At 36.6% G+C, this 19,338-nt stretch overlaps 2 protein-coding genes across 2 annotated transcripts; one reads left to right on the top strand and one right to left on the bottom strand.

The window, feature by feature from the left end:
* The first annotated feature begins 1,705 nt into the window (after positions 1-1,705).
* Positions 1,706-8,827, top strand: tmem263 (transmembrane protein 263). The gene is made up of 3 exons (XM_079252906.1): positions 1,706-1,842; positions 4,972-5,038; positions 7,583-8,827. The coding sequence occupies exons 2-3, from the start codon at positions 4,972-4,974 to the stop codon at positions 7,882-7,884; spliced, it is 369 nt and encodes a 122-aa protein (XP_079109032.1). The 5' UTR covers positions 1,706-1,842; the 3' UTR covers positions 7,885-8,827.
* Positions 8,828-12,686: 3,859 nt separating this feature from the next.
* Positions 12,687-14,956, bottom strand: LOC306769409 (zona pellucida sperm-binding protein 4-like; the record flags this gene model as incomplete). Its single annotated transcript, XM_079257994.1, has 8 exons — positions 12,687-12,784; positions 12,869-12,944; positions 13,035-13,182; positions 13,331-13,523; positions 13,614-13,774; positions 13,851-13,948; positions 14,054-14,238; positions 14,389-14,956. The coding sequence occupies 8 exons, from the start codon at positions 14,954-14,956 to the stop codon at positions 12,687-12,689; spliced, it is 1,527 nt and encodes a 508-aa protein (XP_079114120.1).
* Between the last annotated feature and the right edge of the window lie 4,382 nt (positions 14,957-19,338).

Genomic DNA, 19,338 nt, shown 5'->3' with positions numbered 1-19,338 from the left:
AAGATAAGATAAGATAGGATAAGATCATCTGATCATTTTAATCGGATGCTGGGTGGAAAACATTTGTAACATGCTGAGAAAAAAGGCAAGTGGTCTTTGCTTCAACTATCACCGAGAAGGGTTCTCATTTCTGCCTTGTCACTTTGTTGATGGTGACCTTTTACTTTTCTACAACTCAATGTGAATTTGAGATACACGTGTGATTGGTTTGTGAATGGTTTTTCCAACAATTCAGGAGCCTGAAACTCACCTCCAGGACAACTAGTTAGAAGTACTGAAGCAGCATATCAAATAAAATTTAAAAAAAAATCAAAACATTTCTCCCAATAACCAAGAAAAGAAGTTCAGTTGGCTTCTCATCAAGTTTCTAAAAAAAAAACAAAAAACCCTTAGCTGAAGGATATTCACACAATAATGCCAAATACTGCCACTTCTACAGCTGCTACTATTACTCTTGTTTGCAGGGATGACTGAGAAGGCACTGAATCACAACACAGAGGGATGCTTGTGAGTCAAACAAACTCAAATCTTCAAGTTTCTTAAGGTTGGAGATGTCAGTTTTTACATTTAACATGTTTGAATGTCATTACTTCTATTTGCTTCACATTTTTCATCCTGCTACTTCAGCAAACATCATATTTTTGCTTAAGCATGCTGTTTCTTGAAGAACTGTTCAGATCTGCATAAGATGTAATCTCCTTTGCAGCCATCTGTTGAGGCAGGAACATTAAAGCCAGGAATGAAAAAAAATGGACTCTGTGCTCTGGAACAAGAACCTAAAGGGTCAGGCTTAAAAATCAGTTTACAATTGAGAAGTAAGAGAACCAAAACAAACAAACAAACCTAATAAAAGTACTAAACACGACTCCTTTTATATGATTAATAAAGTATTTTTTAATTTAGTTTAATTTCTAAATTAGTAGGCCTTCTTCTTTCTATGTTCGTAAGATGACTGATAATAGTAGAAATGCTAATAATTTCCCATTTAGCATTCTTGGCTTTTACAATAAATTGCTAAAGACAACAAATATATTATCACAGATTGCCTTTGAAGATTACTAGTCAAGTTTGACACTTTTTTTTTCTTTTTTTCCTGTAGCTTCTACAGCAAATACAGTCTCTTTAAAAACGAGTAGTGGTCTGTTTTCAAAGTAAATAGTGACACGTCAGTCATAGAGGAGACGATCTTTGAATATCGTTTAAATACAACCCTGCGTCACTTCCTCTTGGAGGAAAGGGCGGGGCGATTTGTTTGTACCCTCCCGCCAAAGTTGATTGACAGCTAGGGGGGGGGCCCAGTCCTCCGCGGACGGTACCCAAACATTTAGTCCAGTGACGTGTCTCCCTGTTTATCAATCATCCAAAAATGTCCAAAAGAATATGCCTACTTAAATGGTCATTTTTATTTGCTCATGTTCTTACAACGTCAACGTATCTATTTTAATGAAGCTGAAACAAACAACTGGTTCGTATATGAGGCCTTATTACATTCCTGTTATTAATGTGTTATCTTAAGAGTGTCTGAAATAGCATCAGAATTTAAACAAATAAAACATGAAGACATTAACTACGACAGTGAAAACCTGCTTTTTTTGTTAAAACACGGGTAGTATTTACGTGCATGGATGTGTTTTTCAGGATGCCCAGTCTGGACAGTGTGTCCCGCTGTATGTGGGTGGAGACTGAGGACCCAAAAAAAAACAAAAAACCGTCAACACAAGTCAGCTTTACCATCAGCAGCTTCCTAAATACAGGTTATAGGAGCAGTAAAATAAAAACATAGCAGTCCAAAGCACAAACTGCACGACACTGGATTGGGTTTCCAGCTAACAGCGACGCAAGGTAAGTGTCCAATTCGGTTGTGGGTTCAGGTTTGTGTAACGGAGTCAGCCATGAAAACTTCTACTGAAGCACGAGCGTCACTTTGAACAAAACAAAACCTTTAACAAAAACATTTATCCGTGTAGCTCCCAAACACATTGTTTGTAAGCTGCGTTTCGGTCGGATAGCGAGAATTAAACACAAACATTAGCGTTTAAAACGTCGTTCATTGTGGTGTTGATAGTGACGCTCGTGACGCTCAAGCTAGATTCTTCAAATTGATGTAAAAGCGCGTGCAGATCAAAGTGTAGCAGAAAGAACCACACGCAACAAAGCAGCCAGCCATTACTGCTATAAAAGCCTTGAATTTGTCTTCCATTGGCGCTGAAGGTCTTTAAACAAAACATCTGGGACTGTCTGGTCTCTATGTTAATCTCCGCGTGCATAAGTAGACGTAAACAATAGGTAAGCTACCTAGCATGCTGTGTTTAAGGTGCGTTATTTCACTCTAAAAGTGTCCTTTTTTTATATAACAGCACGGTGAGAAACATTAGATTATAATATAACTTTTCCTCATCCTACCCGCTGTAGACACTAACAAAACAAGGCTTTGCTCTGAGCAAATTTCACACTTTCTCGCTTGCTATTATTATAATTATGACTTTAAAATGTTAACAATTATGCCAATTGGACCTTTTAAAATATAATCGGTGGCTTCAGATAAAATGAAACTGTTAGTTTTCCAGTTTTGCACAGGTAGATAAAATGAAAAATAAATGCGACATGTTTTTGTTGATGGTGGCATGATGACTGTATTTCTGCATTGTTTGCCATCAAGGTCATGGGTTGTGTGAGGCACCAGTACATGACTAAACTGGGTTTTGGATGATGATGGTGTTAACAAAGTATTTAGGAGAAGAAGAAAAAAAAACACTCATGTATAACCATGCAAAATTCTGGATCCAACCTTCATTTTAATATAATTTTGCTGCAAATATCTAGACTTTTCTTTAAATCAATACATTTATTCCTTAGCAGCAATTTTTCAAGCTTTCATTTGGATATTTGCTGCTTTCTCACCTGTTTTCCTTGTAGATAGTAGGTACTGCTACTAGCTGCTTGTTGTATTTGCTTGTTGAAATGTATTTTTTCTTTTGTTACAGCTACTAAAAATCCAAACGATAACGAGTGGACATGCTCAAGATAGTGTTTTAACGTCAACCAGATGATTTCCAAAGAGTTATTAGTCATATCTCAGTCTGGATGGGTGTCCCCACTAAAATCCAAAGAGGAAACCGTATAAATGTAGGAAAAAAGAATATGTGGCAGGCCCCAAAACTACAACCAGATGCAATTTATAACAAATAAACTGTGAAAGAAAGGCATCCAAGCTTTCAGTTGATCCGTTTGATATTTACCAAAATATCATCAAAAGTATGATGCATTGTGGGGTGGCTGTCAAGAAGCCATTTCTTAATCAAGGGAAACATGAAGAAAATGCCAAAGTGTGTAAAATTACACAAAAATGCACTGGTAATATGACATCAAGTCTTATGTAGTGATGAATTCTCCTCAGAGCCCAGACCTCAACATTACTGAATCATTGTGGGATCATCTTGATAGAAGATGGAGCGAGAGGCAGCTAACATCTAGAACACAAGTGTCAAACTCCAGTCCTCAAGGGCCGGTATCATGCAGGTTTTTGTTGTCTCCGTACTCCAACACACCTGACTGAAATTCATAAACAGGTTGACAAGAAAATGCTGGATCCATTTGATTTGAATCAGCTGTGTTGGAAGAGGGAACCAACAAAAACCTGCCGGATACCGAGGACTCAAGTGACTCCCCTGATTCTAGAAACTGCAGGGTGAAATCTGAATAATGACAGTAAAAGGATAAAGTATAGAACAATAAAAGCATTATAAACAGTAAAAACAATAGATAAGAGAAATAATAGTCTCATGTCGGATGGAATCCCAGGTCATAAAAACGGGTCGGGTTTTAAAAATAGACAGTGATGTGGCTTCTCTAACCTGTAGCAGCGAATAATTTCCATAGTTTTGGCGTAGCGACTGAGAATACTCGTTTTCCTCTGAGCTTCTGCCTTGACCATGGTACACCCAAAAGGAGCTGATCAGCTGATCTGAGGTACAGAGCTGGCGAGAATGGGGAAAGCAGCTCAGAGGGGCACAGAGGAGCCAAACCTTGTAATGTATTAAAAACAAAAGAACCATGAAATGAACTTTGAAATGTACAGGCAGCCAATGATGCAACGCTAAAGTAGGCGTAATGTGTTCTCTTACATGCTCCAACCAAGAAGGGTGGCCATAATGAGGACTGACTTTGAGGCTTGTTGGTATTGTAAACAGTTTTAGTGCATGAACACAGTTTGCCACAGTACCACCATCAACTTGTAACTCTTAGCAATTTTTTTTCTATTAATTTTCTTTAAAATGCTGAAAAGTTTTATAATCTTACAAAGAAGTGTTCAAATTTTTAGGATCTCTAAAATAAAGACCATTATTTTTATGACTAAACTTTTCATTTAGTCGTTTAGATTCAGCAAAATCCTTGTTTAAATAGAAAATTTTCCTTTTTTTCTTTTAATTTTTTTAAATTATAAACGTTTTCCAAGAAAAAAAGCTGAGCTCTGACAGGGCGGGTTGGTTTGGAGGCTTCAGAGTGACTCTCATCTGTTTTTAACCTGTTGTCAGTTGCAGGCTGTGAACAGGTCTGCCTTGTTTTAGTTTCAACAGCACACCCAAAGAAAGCACCTTTACTTTATTCACACTTTGTTTGCACACAGCAGCTAAATTTTCTGTTGTCTGTTTTGAAGAAAAGCTACTGACGACCTGTCATGACACAGCCTGACGATATTTCTGAAGTACCTCAAGCAGTGTGAAATCATCATGACTGTGTTTCTATGTCATAAACTGTGGAAATCCAGACAGTTGTTTGTACTTTTTGTTCTCAACTCAGCAAAACATGACAGCGTGTAGAAATTGTTCAGCAGGTATTAGACACAATTTAAGAAATACTTAAAGGTTGCTGCTAAGGAAGCCATGTTGGACAGCGATACTCGTATTTTTCTCATTTCATGTAATTGTCCAGAGTTTGTGCCAACCTATTAATGCCGTCATTTATTCTCAGATGAGTCAGGCCGAGCAGGTGCCTGAGGACATGCCTGCATACCATGAAGATGAGCCACTGCCTACAGGTAACCTCCCTTTAAAGAAGATATGAAGTTTTTACATCATGAAATCAGTATTCAGATTTCACGTTGAGTCTAATACAGACCAAACTGTATGGGCTCAATATAAAGTCATTAATATTTTGCAGCTGTAAATGGATGATTGCAAATTTAATTCAGCTGTATGTGTATAGCGCCACTTTACAACAATGTCGTCTCAGGCCACTGCTCAGACACATCCATTCAAGCCAATTCATAAATATCCTAGCTTATAGAAACCAACTGAATCTTGATTTTTGGTCCAAGCTCCATCCTGAGCATGCATGAGGTGACGAATCATTTTATCAAGTTTATATTTGTAAATCAAGTTTTGTCATTCTGCAAAAAGAATCTGCCCAAAACAATCGAATTTGCTAATGTGCATAAAAAGATTTCCATGGTTGTAGGTAAAATGTGCATTTGTGGAAAACAATCGAAGTTCTTTGTCAAATATCCAGAGATGGGTGCGGATGCGAATTTTGTCTTTTTCTTTATGCCTCCACCTGATTGGATGGTGACTAATCAAACAGGACAATACGAACGCATATGGCTTCTTGTTCCTCTGCATTTGATGCCTTGAAGCTTAAGGAGGGTTTAGACGGCTGTGTAGGACAAATATTTGAAAGGAAAAGCAAGCATCGATGTCAGTAGCTTCGTTTAAACATGCAACATTTCTACAATCAAGTTACTGGTAAAATCAGACCTGTACTGTTTAACATAAAAAGCTTATTCTTGTCAATATGTGTGCTTAGGTGCGTCACGTGTTTGAACAGAATAAATCACTTTGACATGTGCAGAATTGTCTGACTTTCTGGAAACAACATAAGAAGAGGTGGTTATTTCACACATAGACACTGCTGCATGTGCATGTTTACTGCCATTTACAGATTTAAGTCTCTTATCCCTTTATGATGTTCATGATTTTTATTTAGAAATTCAAGAAATAGATTTAAAGAATAAATCTTTGTAAGTAAATTTCATAATAAACATAATGAAATTAGTCATTTGCTTTTGACCCATCTCTAGGTTGCGATGTACTGTGACGGAGGAGCAATTAAGAGTTTAATTCAGGCACTCATGGTGGTTCCATGCTGGTTCAGGAAAGTTCAATCCTTAAAAATCTAGACCCCCATTCCTGTTCATGTCACATGCAGACCAGTTCAGTTTGAGTAAAACCGTGAAATACAAGCCATAATGTAAAGTGCAGGATTGTTATGTTGACACATGACTGAGGTAAATAAGCATCAACAGGAAGTGTAATTTTTACATAAATGTGTTTTTATTTCCTCAAAACAGAAAAACAATCCGTATAATCTACCCTGCTCGATCATAATGACATTTTGATCCCAGTTAGTATGATGGGATCAGAGTCTTCCAGATGGTATGTTGACATGTAACATTTTTATTCCAATCAGACATTTAATCTAAATTCTTGTCCAAGTAAAATAGCTGTAGTATTGTAAATACCCCCATTAAAATGAGCATACCAGGGCTTCATTGTAAATATTTTGGATGTTCGTCTTAATTGTTCCCAGTAATCTTTTCAGAGAAAGCTGGATCCAACCAGCATATTTCCAGTCGCTATATCCCTGCTATTTTCAACAAATGTGGGGTTAAATGGTATAAGTTTAGTGCCCTCTCATTCCCCCCGTCTTCTACATTGGTTAAATGCAACATGACAGATGCATCTTCAACAGCAAACCTTTATCTAGAAAAACTTTCAAGAGCAGAGTTCAAGCTTTGTGGTTTCAGCTGTAAAGTCAGACTCCACAGCACCACAATGGGGACATTTTTTTTGGGGGGGGGGGAAACTAAAGCCAAAAATAACTTGTATGCAGCTGTTTGAGTTCCAAAAAAAAAACAATATGAAGATGAAACATTTTTCCTCATGTGTTTCAGCTATTATGATGCTTATTATCATGAATGTTTAATCTATTTTTTGTCAACTAGGTTAGCTTTTGCTAGTATTTTTTCAGGAGAATAAAAAGCTTGTCAAATATTAGGAATTTAGTTTTCTGAGCTTTATATAAATTTAAAAAAAAAGGGTTATGGCTGTTTTGATTTGAGTTGAGTTTAATTTTTACGGATTTTAATTTTTTTTTTTCTTCTTGATAATTACTCCCCGCGACCCTGAATTGGATTAGGCATTTCAGAAAATGAGTGACTGAATGAATAATTACTGAATGAAGTGTAGGAAGGAATGTTGAGAACTCAAATCAATCCATACCTTTTTAATAAAAAAAAACAAAAACAAAATATTTGTCAACAAAATCTAACAATTTACTGATGTATCATCATAACACTAAACCTGATTTAGCTTTCTGATTACATAAAATATGGTTACAGAAATCTAATGGTCATGATTATGTGGTGTTTGTTTATAGATCAAACAATTATTGATTGATCTAATAATAAATATGACATTTAAATAAATTGTGTTTACTGTGGTAGCCATTGCATTTCAAGCATTTATTGAACATTGATATAATGAAGCAATGCTTTGTGCTTTGATGTTTTGTTTTTTTTTACCAGACGACAACAACAAGGACCACCCAGAGGCACAACCAGGCATGTTCGGCAGGTTGGCGGGGGGCTTGTATGGAGCCACAAAGGGAGCTTTAGGAGCTACTGTGGGTGGTGTGACATGGATAGGAGGAAAGAGTCTGGACTTCACCAAGACTGCTGTCTCCTCTGTAGTGGCTGTGCCTGCAATGGGAGTGGGGTTGGTTAAAGGTGGAGTGTGTGCTGTCGCAGGAGGAGTGACTGCTGTTGGTTCTGCAGTGGTCAGCAAAGTTCCCACAGGGGGGTGCAAAAAGAAAGACAAGTCTGACTGATGGGGAGGAGAGCGAACACGCACAGTTTGTGTTAATTTGCATTTGTGAGCTGGAAAAGAGCAACAGAGGACTCAAAAAGTTCAGTGTACATGTTTTGATGTTGGTTCTGTTTATTTTCTCCTTTAGTTTATCTTTTGGTTATTAATTATGATGAAATGAAACAACAAAGACTCAGCTGTTACAGAAAAACACACCAGAAGATAAGGAAAATCCCTGTGACAGAAGTTCTTTTTATTGCAAGACAATCAGTGATGATCTGTAGATTACAGTAACAGGTTTTTGGGGATTAGAAATCTTTCATTATTAACCGAAAAACTCTGTTAAGTTGATCTGAAATGCTGACAGTATGATTTCTGTTTATTCTTCTTTCATTTTTCCCATTTTTTCAAATGAGAAAAGTCCAATTTAATTTTCACAGTAGTTGCTGGCTGATATACAGCTGACATCTTTTTTTTCTCCGATTTCTGAACTGATATCACCATCTAGTGGTTATGTTGTCAGCTCAGTGGACTAAAGCTCCTTTTCATAGTATTTTTACTGCAGTAAATAATTACTGCATGAAAGTGAGTTTGATTGTATTGACTATTTTTCCAACTAATGCTTCAAAGTTTTTAGCAGTGTTTATAATGTTTGAAACCTTTTCCAAACACGTCATTATGTCTAGAGTTTTGTAAAATAAAATTATGTCAGAAGCTGTATAGTTGATTTGTTTATATTTAATCATGTCGACCGCTCCGTAGTCTCCTGATAGGCAGGCCACAGTTTGTCTGTCTGGGCTGTGTCCTCTGACATGCTGGTCGGTGATTTGGTGGCTCCTCTGAGTACGGTGCTACACAATGTACATCACATTTATATCTATATAGCCTGAACTAACTGCTGCAACTTTTTCATCAGCATATATAAGTCTAAAGAAATAATATGATGTCCAGCCATGTGGCATCTGAGATATCTTGGTTTTTGAGGGGCGTTAACGTTGAGGTAAAAACTAAGCAACTAAACACAGCTTGTGCTGCTAAAGATTCAACACTCCAGCACTTTTTCATGTCCTTACAGAACTCTGACAAGCCAGTCCCCAAGCTTACAGTTTATATCTGCTGCTGCATTTATGTGTTTCTGGGAAATAAGATTAACAAACCACACCTCTGGGGTAAAAAAAACAAAAAACATCAAATCCGCTTAAAATGTTATTTTAACCCAGTTCAGATTAACCGTTGATCCAATGGGTGGTACTTGAGATATCTTATCAGATCAGGTTGCTGTGTTGGATGGCAGGTTGACATGAATTATTTATTGGGTCACTCAAACCTTCATAGGGCTTCATAACCTCAAGTTGTATTTGTCACCAAATGTTTATTTTGCTAGTACACGATGGCAAGTGCATTGATTACTTCAGGGTAACTGTCAGTCAAACAGGACTTTTAGATTAGGATGAGCTGACAGATACAAAGTTTTAGTAAAGTGTCCTTTATGAAGACACCCAGAAAGTAAACTATGAAGGAGGAGCAAGGGGATGATAATCAACATGTAGGTTTTAGATTAAACATTAGGGAAATGGGTTACCAAACAGTTTATTATGCAGACATTGCACATAATTCTTAATTTGATCAATCCATCACTTTTTACACAAAACAGTCAAATTTTAATTGTAAAGCACTTTTCATATATTCAAAAATAGCACAAAGTGCTTTACATATTAAAAAAACAAAAAAAACAAACTCACATCCCCCTCCCCCACCATATATGCACATACATACACTTGCACATACAGGTACATGTACACACCCTATAAAAAACTTTGATAATCTTATACAGAAAAAAGCATACCTTCAACTAATGTAGAAGGCTGTTTATTTACCGTTTCCTCACACCGTCGTGTAATTATCGAGTTTTGACATATTTTATCTGTCCATCATCATTCATCTCGTCATCACCGTCAGCAATGATGTCTACACTGAGTGGTGGACTGTGTGGCTTCTAAGCTGCTCTGTAATCATCATCTTTCTGCATTTATCTGCTGTCTTGCTAATAAGATAAGGAGCTTCCGGCACCACTGTGACTTTGATCTGTTTTACTAATCATAATGTAATTTGCCCAATGAATTAAGTTTACATTTCAGTAGTTCTGATAATTGCCAAAGCACAAATAAAGTAACAATTTTCATTTTATGTGTTAAGTGAATGCCAACTTTGAAGACAGTCTCGATAAGTGGCTGGAAACAGGGACAACAACCAGACGCAATATGGTGTAAGAGACTAATTTATCTAAAATACGTATACACAGAGGACCTGCACAGCAGTGTTGAGGAGCATGCTCACTCTCCACAGCCAGTAACACATGAACGAACAGGCAGCTTTCATACACCCTGCTACACATACAGGTAAACATATCTTACAATAGCATCTTTTTATCCCTTTTATGCATGAATTATTAAAAAAAAAAAAAAAAGAAGAAAAAAAGCAACATTTTTAAAAATACAGTATTTTACCTCTACAGACATATGCAATGATACTCTTTTTATTTATTAGTGAAATTTAGGATTTATCATGATTTAGTATTTATTTTAATATATTCTATAAAATATTTATAAAATAATATATAATTATGATTATATTTTGCAAATCTCCTACAAAATATAGCTGTATCATTTTCTTTTCCTGTTTATTGCTAAGGCAAACTTGCATAATTACATTATGTTAAATTATATCACATATCTATTTATTCTCCAGTGATTAGAAAGTTCTTTCATCGACTGAAGTGGTCCTCCACTTTTACAAAAATACCATCCTCATTTACAAATATGCAAGAGAAAAAGCTTGTAGATACATGTCCACTACAGGGCCACTATGCATGAAAGGGTTAAAATGGGCAAGAATATTTAAGATGACAATCATATCTCTGAGACCCATGTCCAAATACCTAGAACTCACGCCTCCATACCCGTTTCCATGTCCTTTTCCAGAACTTTCAGCTAGTGTTCAGACCATTCAGACCCTCCACTGAGTCTGAATTGACCCAAACACACAGCAGAAGGCACAAGACAACCGAGTATAGAAACCATGTATTAACTTTATAATTTCTGTGTGGAGTTTGCAAGTTCTCCCCGTGTATATGTGGGCTTTCTCTCCAGCTTCCTCCCAAAATCCAAAGAAACGGATATTAGGTTAACTGGTTACTCTAATTGCCCCTGGGAGTGAATGTGAGTGTGAAGAGTGAATGGTTGTTTGTCTCTCTGTGTGTGGCAGATTAGTAACCTTTCCAGGCTGTATCTGCCTCTTGCCCAATGATTACTGGGATAGACTCCAGCTTCCTGCAACCCAGAATCAGACTAAGAGGTTAAGAAAATGGATGGATGAATAATTCTAACCTAATTCTAACCTGATTTAGCCTCATGTAGCCTCCTACATGAGGCTACCTTCTCAGCAGCTAATGGGGATCCTTTACACTAGTAAACACATACGAACAAATAACAAGATATATACTTTGATTAATCTTATCAAATAAAACAAAAGGCAATCTTCTGTCTTTTTAGTCTGAGTCTCTATCGGTCTGAAGACAGACTGTGCTACAGACGACAATAATATCGCATCTGTTCTGCTGAAGGTAAATGGCGTATGCATCTTGGGTTTATTGTCATTGGATATATATTGCTATGGTGTCATGTTGTTGTTCATCTGAGAATATATGTTGTTTCAAGACTTGGTGAAAACCAGATTTTTTTTCTTAATAATGCCACCCCAATATGTAAAAATGTATAAATTGAAAGATGTTCTTACTTATATGAGTGCATATACATGAACAAAAAAGAAGTTTTTTCTCACATCTTTTAATTCTGCAGATGGAAAATATCCGTACAGACAAACTTTAGTATAAATACCATCTGTTATGATGTGGTGGTTTGTGTTTTTTCCTTGGTTCCGGTTTCCTGTTTTATTTTGTAGTATTTCCTGTTTGCTTCCCTTGTTGTTTAGCTTTATTGATTTCCTGTTCATTGAGTTCACCTGGTCTTGTTTCAGTTCATTCCGTTCACCCGTTTCTTGTTTGGTTCCCCACTGTATTTATACCCCTCAGTTTCATTCCTTGGTTGCTGGATTATTTTGTTGCCCTACCTTGTTATAGTTAGTCCCTTGAGTCTTGGAATAAACCTTCTGGAATCATCATCCCTGTTTTCCTCATCTCTGCGTTTGGGTCCACATCTCCACGGCCACCATAACACCATCAGTCTGTTTTATTAGACGTAGATTATTTGACAAAATGAAGTCATTTACTGCAGTTTACTTAATATGTTTTTTTCCCTGTGGGTTTTACATACTTTCTCACAGATTGGGATGTCCCTGATTTCCTGCCAATGCAGTTCTAGTGGGTTGTCTTGCTCATTAGATAGGTATTTTGCATAATTTACTTCAAGTGCTTGAACATTTAAATCAGACTTGCCCAGATTAGACTTGAACATATTGCTATTTTTTTAAATTACGTAGTTTGTTGCATTGTGCTGAGTTTAATCATATTTCAAGGCCTTTTAAACAGTCTGTTTGTTCTGTATATAAAGTACTACATACTGCTTCAAGTATGGCGTTGAGGCAGCACATTTCTGTCAATGCCGACTAAACTGATTACTTTCATTGTAATGGTTTAACTGGTAAAAACTGACCACAGTATTTAAAGGATTTTTCTGAACCACACCAGTTCTTTCCGAAGAATTTCACAGACATATATGGACATTTGTATTTAATTCAGTTAATTGTTGTTCTTTATTTTCAATGTTTAACTAAGCGATCTCTGTTGAATTTTGGAGCTCCCTCTGTTTACTCTTCAGCAGCAGCAGCAGTCATGATCACTTCCCCAGAAGAAACCACAACCTTTGGTTCAACCACCGCCGCCTCTGCTGCCTTTGTATCTCTCTCTGCAGACAGACAGAAATAAAAACGTGGTCAGATTTCCGAACTTATGACCTCTGAATGTCAAATATTACAAAATCATCTCTTACTTCTCCTGTAGCAGTGTGGTTCACAGCTGACACCCTGTCCTGGAACACACACAGCTGTGCTACAATGAATGTACACCTGAAAAAACAAGACAACAGTGTCAGGAGGAGAAATGCAACAGCAAAATATTCTGTACATCTACTTGTTTACAGATAATGGTAATATTACATGTTCTCTCAGAGGCTCCATTGAGTGAGTATCCACAAAGGTGAACATTTTGAAGATGAAACGCCTGTAGTGACTTGGGAATTCTAGACCAGAAGACGGATGCACTGTAACCAGAGATGACAAGTAACGATCATCTCTGTATGGACATCTGCATGGAAAGATAAAACACTTCATGTGAATATGAAACCAGATCATGTGTAAACATGACAAATAGTTCTGTCCAGCTTATCAGCAACATTTTACTTTGAAAATTTTGATTATTTGTAAGAAATTTAATCTTGTTTTTTTTCCTTTACCCGTCAATCAGAATGTCCCATTGGGGCAGGCTGTGACTACTGGGACTTGTGGTTGCCCAACAGCGACCAAGAGTCAGAACCAGTGATGGATCGGTCTTTTCAAGGAGTTGAACTTCCACATATACAGGATCCCTGAGTACTTTGGTCACCGGATAGTCTGAATCCATGTAGTAAGAGGTGTAGGCTACATCCACTGTGAGAGAAGAGACAAATGAAGTGTTGAGAAAGCTAACACATTAAAATTATTGACAGAGTCAACTTTGTCAAGCTGGGATACACTGACCATCATTACAACCCTTTGTGGTACATTGGCCATTGGCTATTCTCATGTGGACTCTGAGGGGTCCAAAAGCAGCAACTGGCAGAGGAGGATTATCCAGTGGTAAGACTTCCGCAACCAAAGTTTCAACAGAGGTGCCAATGTATCTACACTGGAAAACCAACCTGAAAAAGAAAGTTAACTTTATGTTGATGGGTCAAAGTCTTCACATTCTGTAATACTTTGGAAATGATCACCTACTCATAGCTGCTGTCCCTGGTAATGGCTCCAAGAGGCCCAACTCCTACTTCATAGGAAGAAGTCATCCTGTTCTCATAGTATATAACACCTGGTTCCTCCTACAAATCATAAAAAAGCAAAATGAGCAATAATTTCAAATTATCATGAATTATAAATGTGATTTTATGTTACTGGTTTAAAGACGAAAGGAAACTAAATATTACCATGACAACAGAGCCACACTCAGTTACGCCGAAGTAGTAGATGGCAAAAGCTGAATTAGAGTCAACATGTGAACAATGTGAGCCTTGTCCCAACAGTGAGATTGTCTCAAGGTCAATGTTGGGTATAGTGACCTCTCTGGCCACTACAACGATGAAGTGTGCGTCCTTGGTGCACTGGACTGTCACTGGTGAAACAAAAACAGGCTGAGGTGGCTTAAACATAAAAAGACAACATAATTTTGGATGCATTGCTGTTGATTTTTGTGCACTTTTTATTTTGGTTAACATAAGTCGCTAGAAAAACAAAGAGGCTAGCAGCCTGATTAAACACTTACCTCCTCTTCCAAAGTAGCACTGTTGACCATCAAAGCAGCAGTCTATAGCGTCACATGCAGCAATAGAGATACCAGGAACTCCACACGGGACTCTCACATTGCGGTCTACTTCACAGCTCTTCACAGGACCTGGTGGATGGGTCGGTGTTTGAGGATTCTTGGGAGGGATCTGTGGGGTCTGAGGGACTTGAGATTTGGAACCCATATCTTGGCTCCAATGTTGGACTGGCGGTGGTTGTTGTTGTGGTGGTGGTGGATACTTAGGGAATGTCGGTGGTTGTGGTGGATTGTTAGGGAATGTCGGCGGTTGTGGTGGATTCTTAGGGAATGTCGGCGGAAGTGGATCTTGAGGGAGCTGAGGATTTGGCAGTTGTGGTCGTGGTACCGGCTTCATCGGTGGTGAAACATAGTGAGGGTTCATCGGCTTTGTTGGATGTTGAGGATTTTGAGGTGGAATATTGGGATATTGACCACCCTTGGAGAAGCCCTGAGCATCTACATCTTTCCCAACTAGGCTGCAAAGCAGAGCTAGTGCTGCCAAAGAGGTAACACTCCAGTGCTGTACCATGGTCTCACAACTCACTGACCTGGTGAATGCCCAAGTGTACAATTTCTGCCTGCTGCTAAATTTATGTGTTACCAGGATTGAGGCTTTGCAAACCCCACCTCTGAAACAAAATAACAACCAATCGTGGCCTTCATCGTGGACTTCATAGCCTCAGGATGCATTATGTAATAAAATGATTTCATCATTTAGTTGGAAAGTTTGATCATTTTGCACAGAACTGGTGGTATGTGGGTAAAAAGTAACTTATCAGATCAGGTCAGTGTGCAGGGTGACAGTATGACATTGAGAATAGGGTCAGGGAAACCTTTACAGGGTCTTTGTAGCCTTTGAGTTATTTGTTACCAAATGTTTATTTTATGAGTACATGATGACAAAAACATTGATCTTTTCTCTGAATTTCTAACAGTTTGCCACGAACAGCTGAAATTAGATCAAATTAATTTCTTTTGCTTTGAGAATTATTACAATACCCACTGATTTCATCGTTTACATACAATAAAGTTGCAATTTAATAAATAAGTGGTTTTAAATAAGATGCAAGACAAAAAAAAATACTTTAAAAAGAGTACATTTGCTAAGCATGTCTAAATAAAAGAAAGCATATTTTATTATTAACAAGATGCTATCTTAACATCACAACAATGATTTTAGTAAGTATTTTGCTAACCTTTAACAGTGGTACTTAAAAAGTTGAGACCCCATAAAGTATTTCAAGATTATAATTAGCTTTTTAAGCAGTTCTGAAAACAAGCTCACTAGAACCTAACTGAACAAGTGAAACAAAAACACCACTATTAGTTTACATAAAAAAACAAGATAATCACATATTTTATACAGTCATCTTCAATTTTATTCATAGCTTTTCATTAAAGAAAAGGCTGAATTTACAAAAGTCACTCAAATAACGAGACTAAAAAAGGAACAATAACTAAAAATTGGCGAAATTATAATTTATAGGATATTGGACACTTTTTTTTTCATTACATTGAGTTGAAGAAAAAAACCAAAACAAACAAACTAATCAGTGCTGGACAAATTAGAGCACTTTTGTAACAAACAGTGGGACAAAATACCTGTCAACAGGTGCAGAAGTCTGATTGAGAGGAACAGAAAACACCTGATTGTAGCGGAAACATCAAAGGATTGTTTAAAAAAAACATTGGTTTATGAGAGATGTAACATATATATATTTGATCTTTTTTTTAATTCTATGAAACCAGAATTAGAAAAAAATAATTTAATGATTTTCATCAGATTTTTACTTATTAATACTTTTGTCAATTTTAGCTTATTTCACAGGCAGCTTTTTTTTTTTTTTTTTTTGCTTCTTTAATGGGATGGTATGAATAAATTTGAGGAGAATTGTATATATGAGAAGCAAAATAAACATAAGAATGATGACATATGTATGCATCCCTGATTGCACAATGTCCCTTTGGAATCTGCATGACAGGAAAAAATAATTTTCGTAGGGCGTACACAAAGTCCCCTGCAGATTATCATGACATGAACTTTTTCTGGCTGTCGAAACCTAATTTGTAAACATTTTTCATGAGTGTCACATCATCATGATCACACTGATCTGAATAAAACTAATAAAAGAATTATTAACAAGTTTGTAATAAAGTTTATTCATTCATTCATTCATTTGTTGAAGTTAATATTTATTTATCATTCAGATTCAGTTTACGACAAAAGGTCAACATGCACTTGTCCACCGACCATATGTATACATCAGTGTTACAATATGTGTACAACATGGGAAAACATCTTTTTAGAGGTCATAACAACTTACTGGGCATATAAAATGTAAAAGGCAAAAGTACTTTACTCGTGGTATCTTGTTGAAATTAAACTTTTTTTTTTTTTTTCTTTTTTTTAAAATTAACTTTGTTTTTATATTACACCATCCAAATGTTCTGTGCTTTTGCATTGACATACTGAGGGTTATTTGAGAGCAACATATGATCTCACATATGGACACACAGACCTAGGTGAAACACCAAAATGAAATTCAACAATGCATTGCTTTTGATTAAACATTTTGCAAAGTAGGATACAACTTAGGAATAAATTGTACTGTGCAAACAAGTTATGCTACTGTTTATTTTTTCTGTATATCCCTGAAAACAGAAAATATTAGCAATCATTTATTGATTGATATGTGTGATAACATGAGTGGAAATAAGATAATTAATGCAAAAATTGGTTCTTGTGCAACTCGAACAACTTAATTATATTTGAAGCTATTTAATTTTAATAAGAATGTCTTTATTCATCAACACAGTGTGAATCCTCCTAAATATGTTTTTTTTTTTTTTTTTTTTTTACAGTTTTGTATGTATTTGTACGTAAAGTTTTATGTAGTAATTATTTTGTTAAAAAATGTTAAATCAATCAATCATTATTTATGGGGCATTTTTTTTCTACACAACAAAACAAAAAGCATATATATAATGCAAAGTGCTTTATGTTACAAACATAATAAACTACAAAAAAGCCCCATCTTTAGCCAAGTCCGTGAAAGCACAAGCCCATGTCACACATATAAATAACATAAACACACGCACACACATGTACATGAAATTATGTCTCAAAAGTGTTGTCCTAACACTCACCAACCACACTGTAAGTTTAAATAAACAATGTCAAGCTGAAATTTAAAAAAAGAATAAAAAAAAAATATCACAGTAAAATAAATTAATACAATAAAATACCAAATTTAGTCAAGAAAAATATTCTGTTAAAAACTTTCCTGAAATGGTTTGTCAGCTTCCTTTTAAAGTTATTGACACTCCTCGCTGCCCTCAGGTCCTCTGGAAGGTGGTCCCACAGACCACTCCAAATCAAATCAAATCAAATCAAATCAAATCAAACTTTATTTATAAAGCACTTTTAATACGGTAAAATGTAACAAAAAGTGGTTTGCACATTACAAAAGCACTACAAAGAATAATCTATTAACCCTGCCCTTCCCACACACTCAAACATAGATACACACACACACACCTGAGGGCTCCAGGATGTTCATGAACAAAAGGCAAGTTGAATGAATTCTAAATTATACTAAAAACAAATACTTAAAGCATTAAAAACTAATGAAACTATTTGAAAATCAATTTGGTAACACAAAGGGAGCCAATGCTGAGACTTTAAAACAGGAGTGACATGAGCTCTTTTTCTGGTCTTGGTCAGCAAACAAGCAGTTGAATTTTTGTGAAAGTGGCACCATAGTCTTTTTAGTAAGACCAGAAAGAAGAGCATTACAATAATCCATTTCACATGTGATAAAGGCATTGTCTCCGCAATGGCCTGAGAGAGGAGCTATTGCACTCTGGAAATAATCCTGAGAAGAAAAAAACTCTGTCTTTGCTTTGTTTTTAATATGAAATATAACATTTAGATTTTCACTGAAAATAGCTCTGAGGTTCTTTATTCTTAAAGTGGATTAGAAAAAAGTTAGTTTAGAATTACAAACAGTTTCTCTGTGGGCCTCAGGACCGATGACTAAACTTCTGTTTTGTCTTGGCTGAGCTGACAGATCTTCCCTGCCATCTATATCTTAATATCTAAAATACAATCGAGAAGGTCATTTATAAAGTGTGTGTCATCTGAAGATACAGCCATATTACAGCCAAACTTTTTACAGCTCAACCAGGACAAAACTGAAGTTTTAATTATCGGTCATGAAGGCAAGAGAGAGATCCTTTTATCAAAATTGCAACATTTTAATCCCTCTCAGTGTGTGAGAAATGTGGGTGTTCTTCTTGACTCTGAGCTGGATTTTATTCCACACATAAAAAATGTAACAAAAACAGGTTTTTATCATCTAAAAAATATCCGCCCATTTCTCTCTCTTGCCAGCACAGAGGTGCTGATGCATGCTTTTATTTCCAGTAGATTAGATTACTGTAACGCCCTGCTCTCTGGTCTTCCTAAAAAGTCTCTTTCCAGCCTACAATTACTACAGAATTCAGCGGCACGAGTTCTGACGAGGACCAGAGGGCGGGAACACGTTACACCAGTTTTAAAATCGCTGCACTGGCTTCCTGTGCGCTTCAGGATTCATTTTAAGATTCTTTTACTTGTTCATAAATGCCTTAATGGTCTTGGGCCTTCTTATTTATCCGACCTTTTTAATTATGAGCCTTCGCGGACCCTGAGGTCCTCTGGTACTGGCCTTTTAGTGGTTCCTAAAGTCAGAACTAAGACATACGGTGAGACCTCTTTCCATTGTTATGGTCCTCGACTGTGGAACAGCCTGCCAGAGAGCCTCAGGGCCGCGGAGACTGTTGATGTTTTTAAGAAGAGGCTCAAGACACACCTTTTTAGCTTAGCATTTAACTGAATTTTATTTTACTTTAGGTTTGTCAACCTGTCTT

This window comes from Telmatherina bonti (genome assembly GCF_933228915.1).
Source record: "Telmatherina bonti genome assembly, chromosome: 2".
In the NCBI taxonomy this organism is placed as follows: domain Eukaryota; kingdom Metazoa; phylum Chordata; class Actinopteri; order Atheriniformes; family Telmatherinidae; genus Telmatherina; species Telmatherina bonti.
The sequence above is the reverse complement of the archived record's forward strand: the minus strand, read 5'-3'. Positions and strand labels throughout refer to the sequence as shown.

Excerpts from the sequence above, each read along its gene's own strand:
- tmem263 (XM_079252906.1), top strand. The coding sequence starts at position 4,972 with ATGAGTCAGGCCGAGCAGGTGCCTGAGGACATGCCTGCATACCATGAA. Across the intron at positions 5,039-7,582 it reads AGATGAGCCACTGCCTACAG|ACGACAACAACAAGGACCAC; the intron begins GTAACCTCCCTT and ends TTTTTTTACCAG.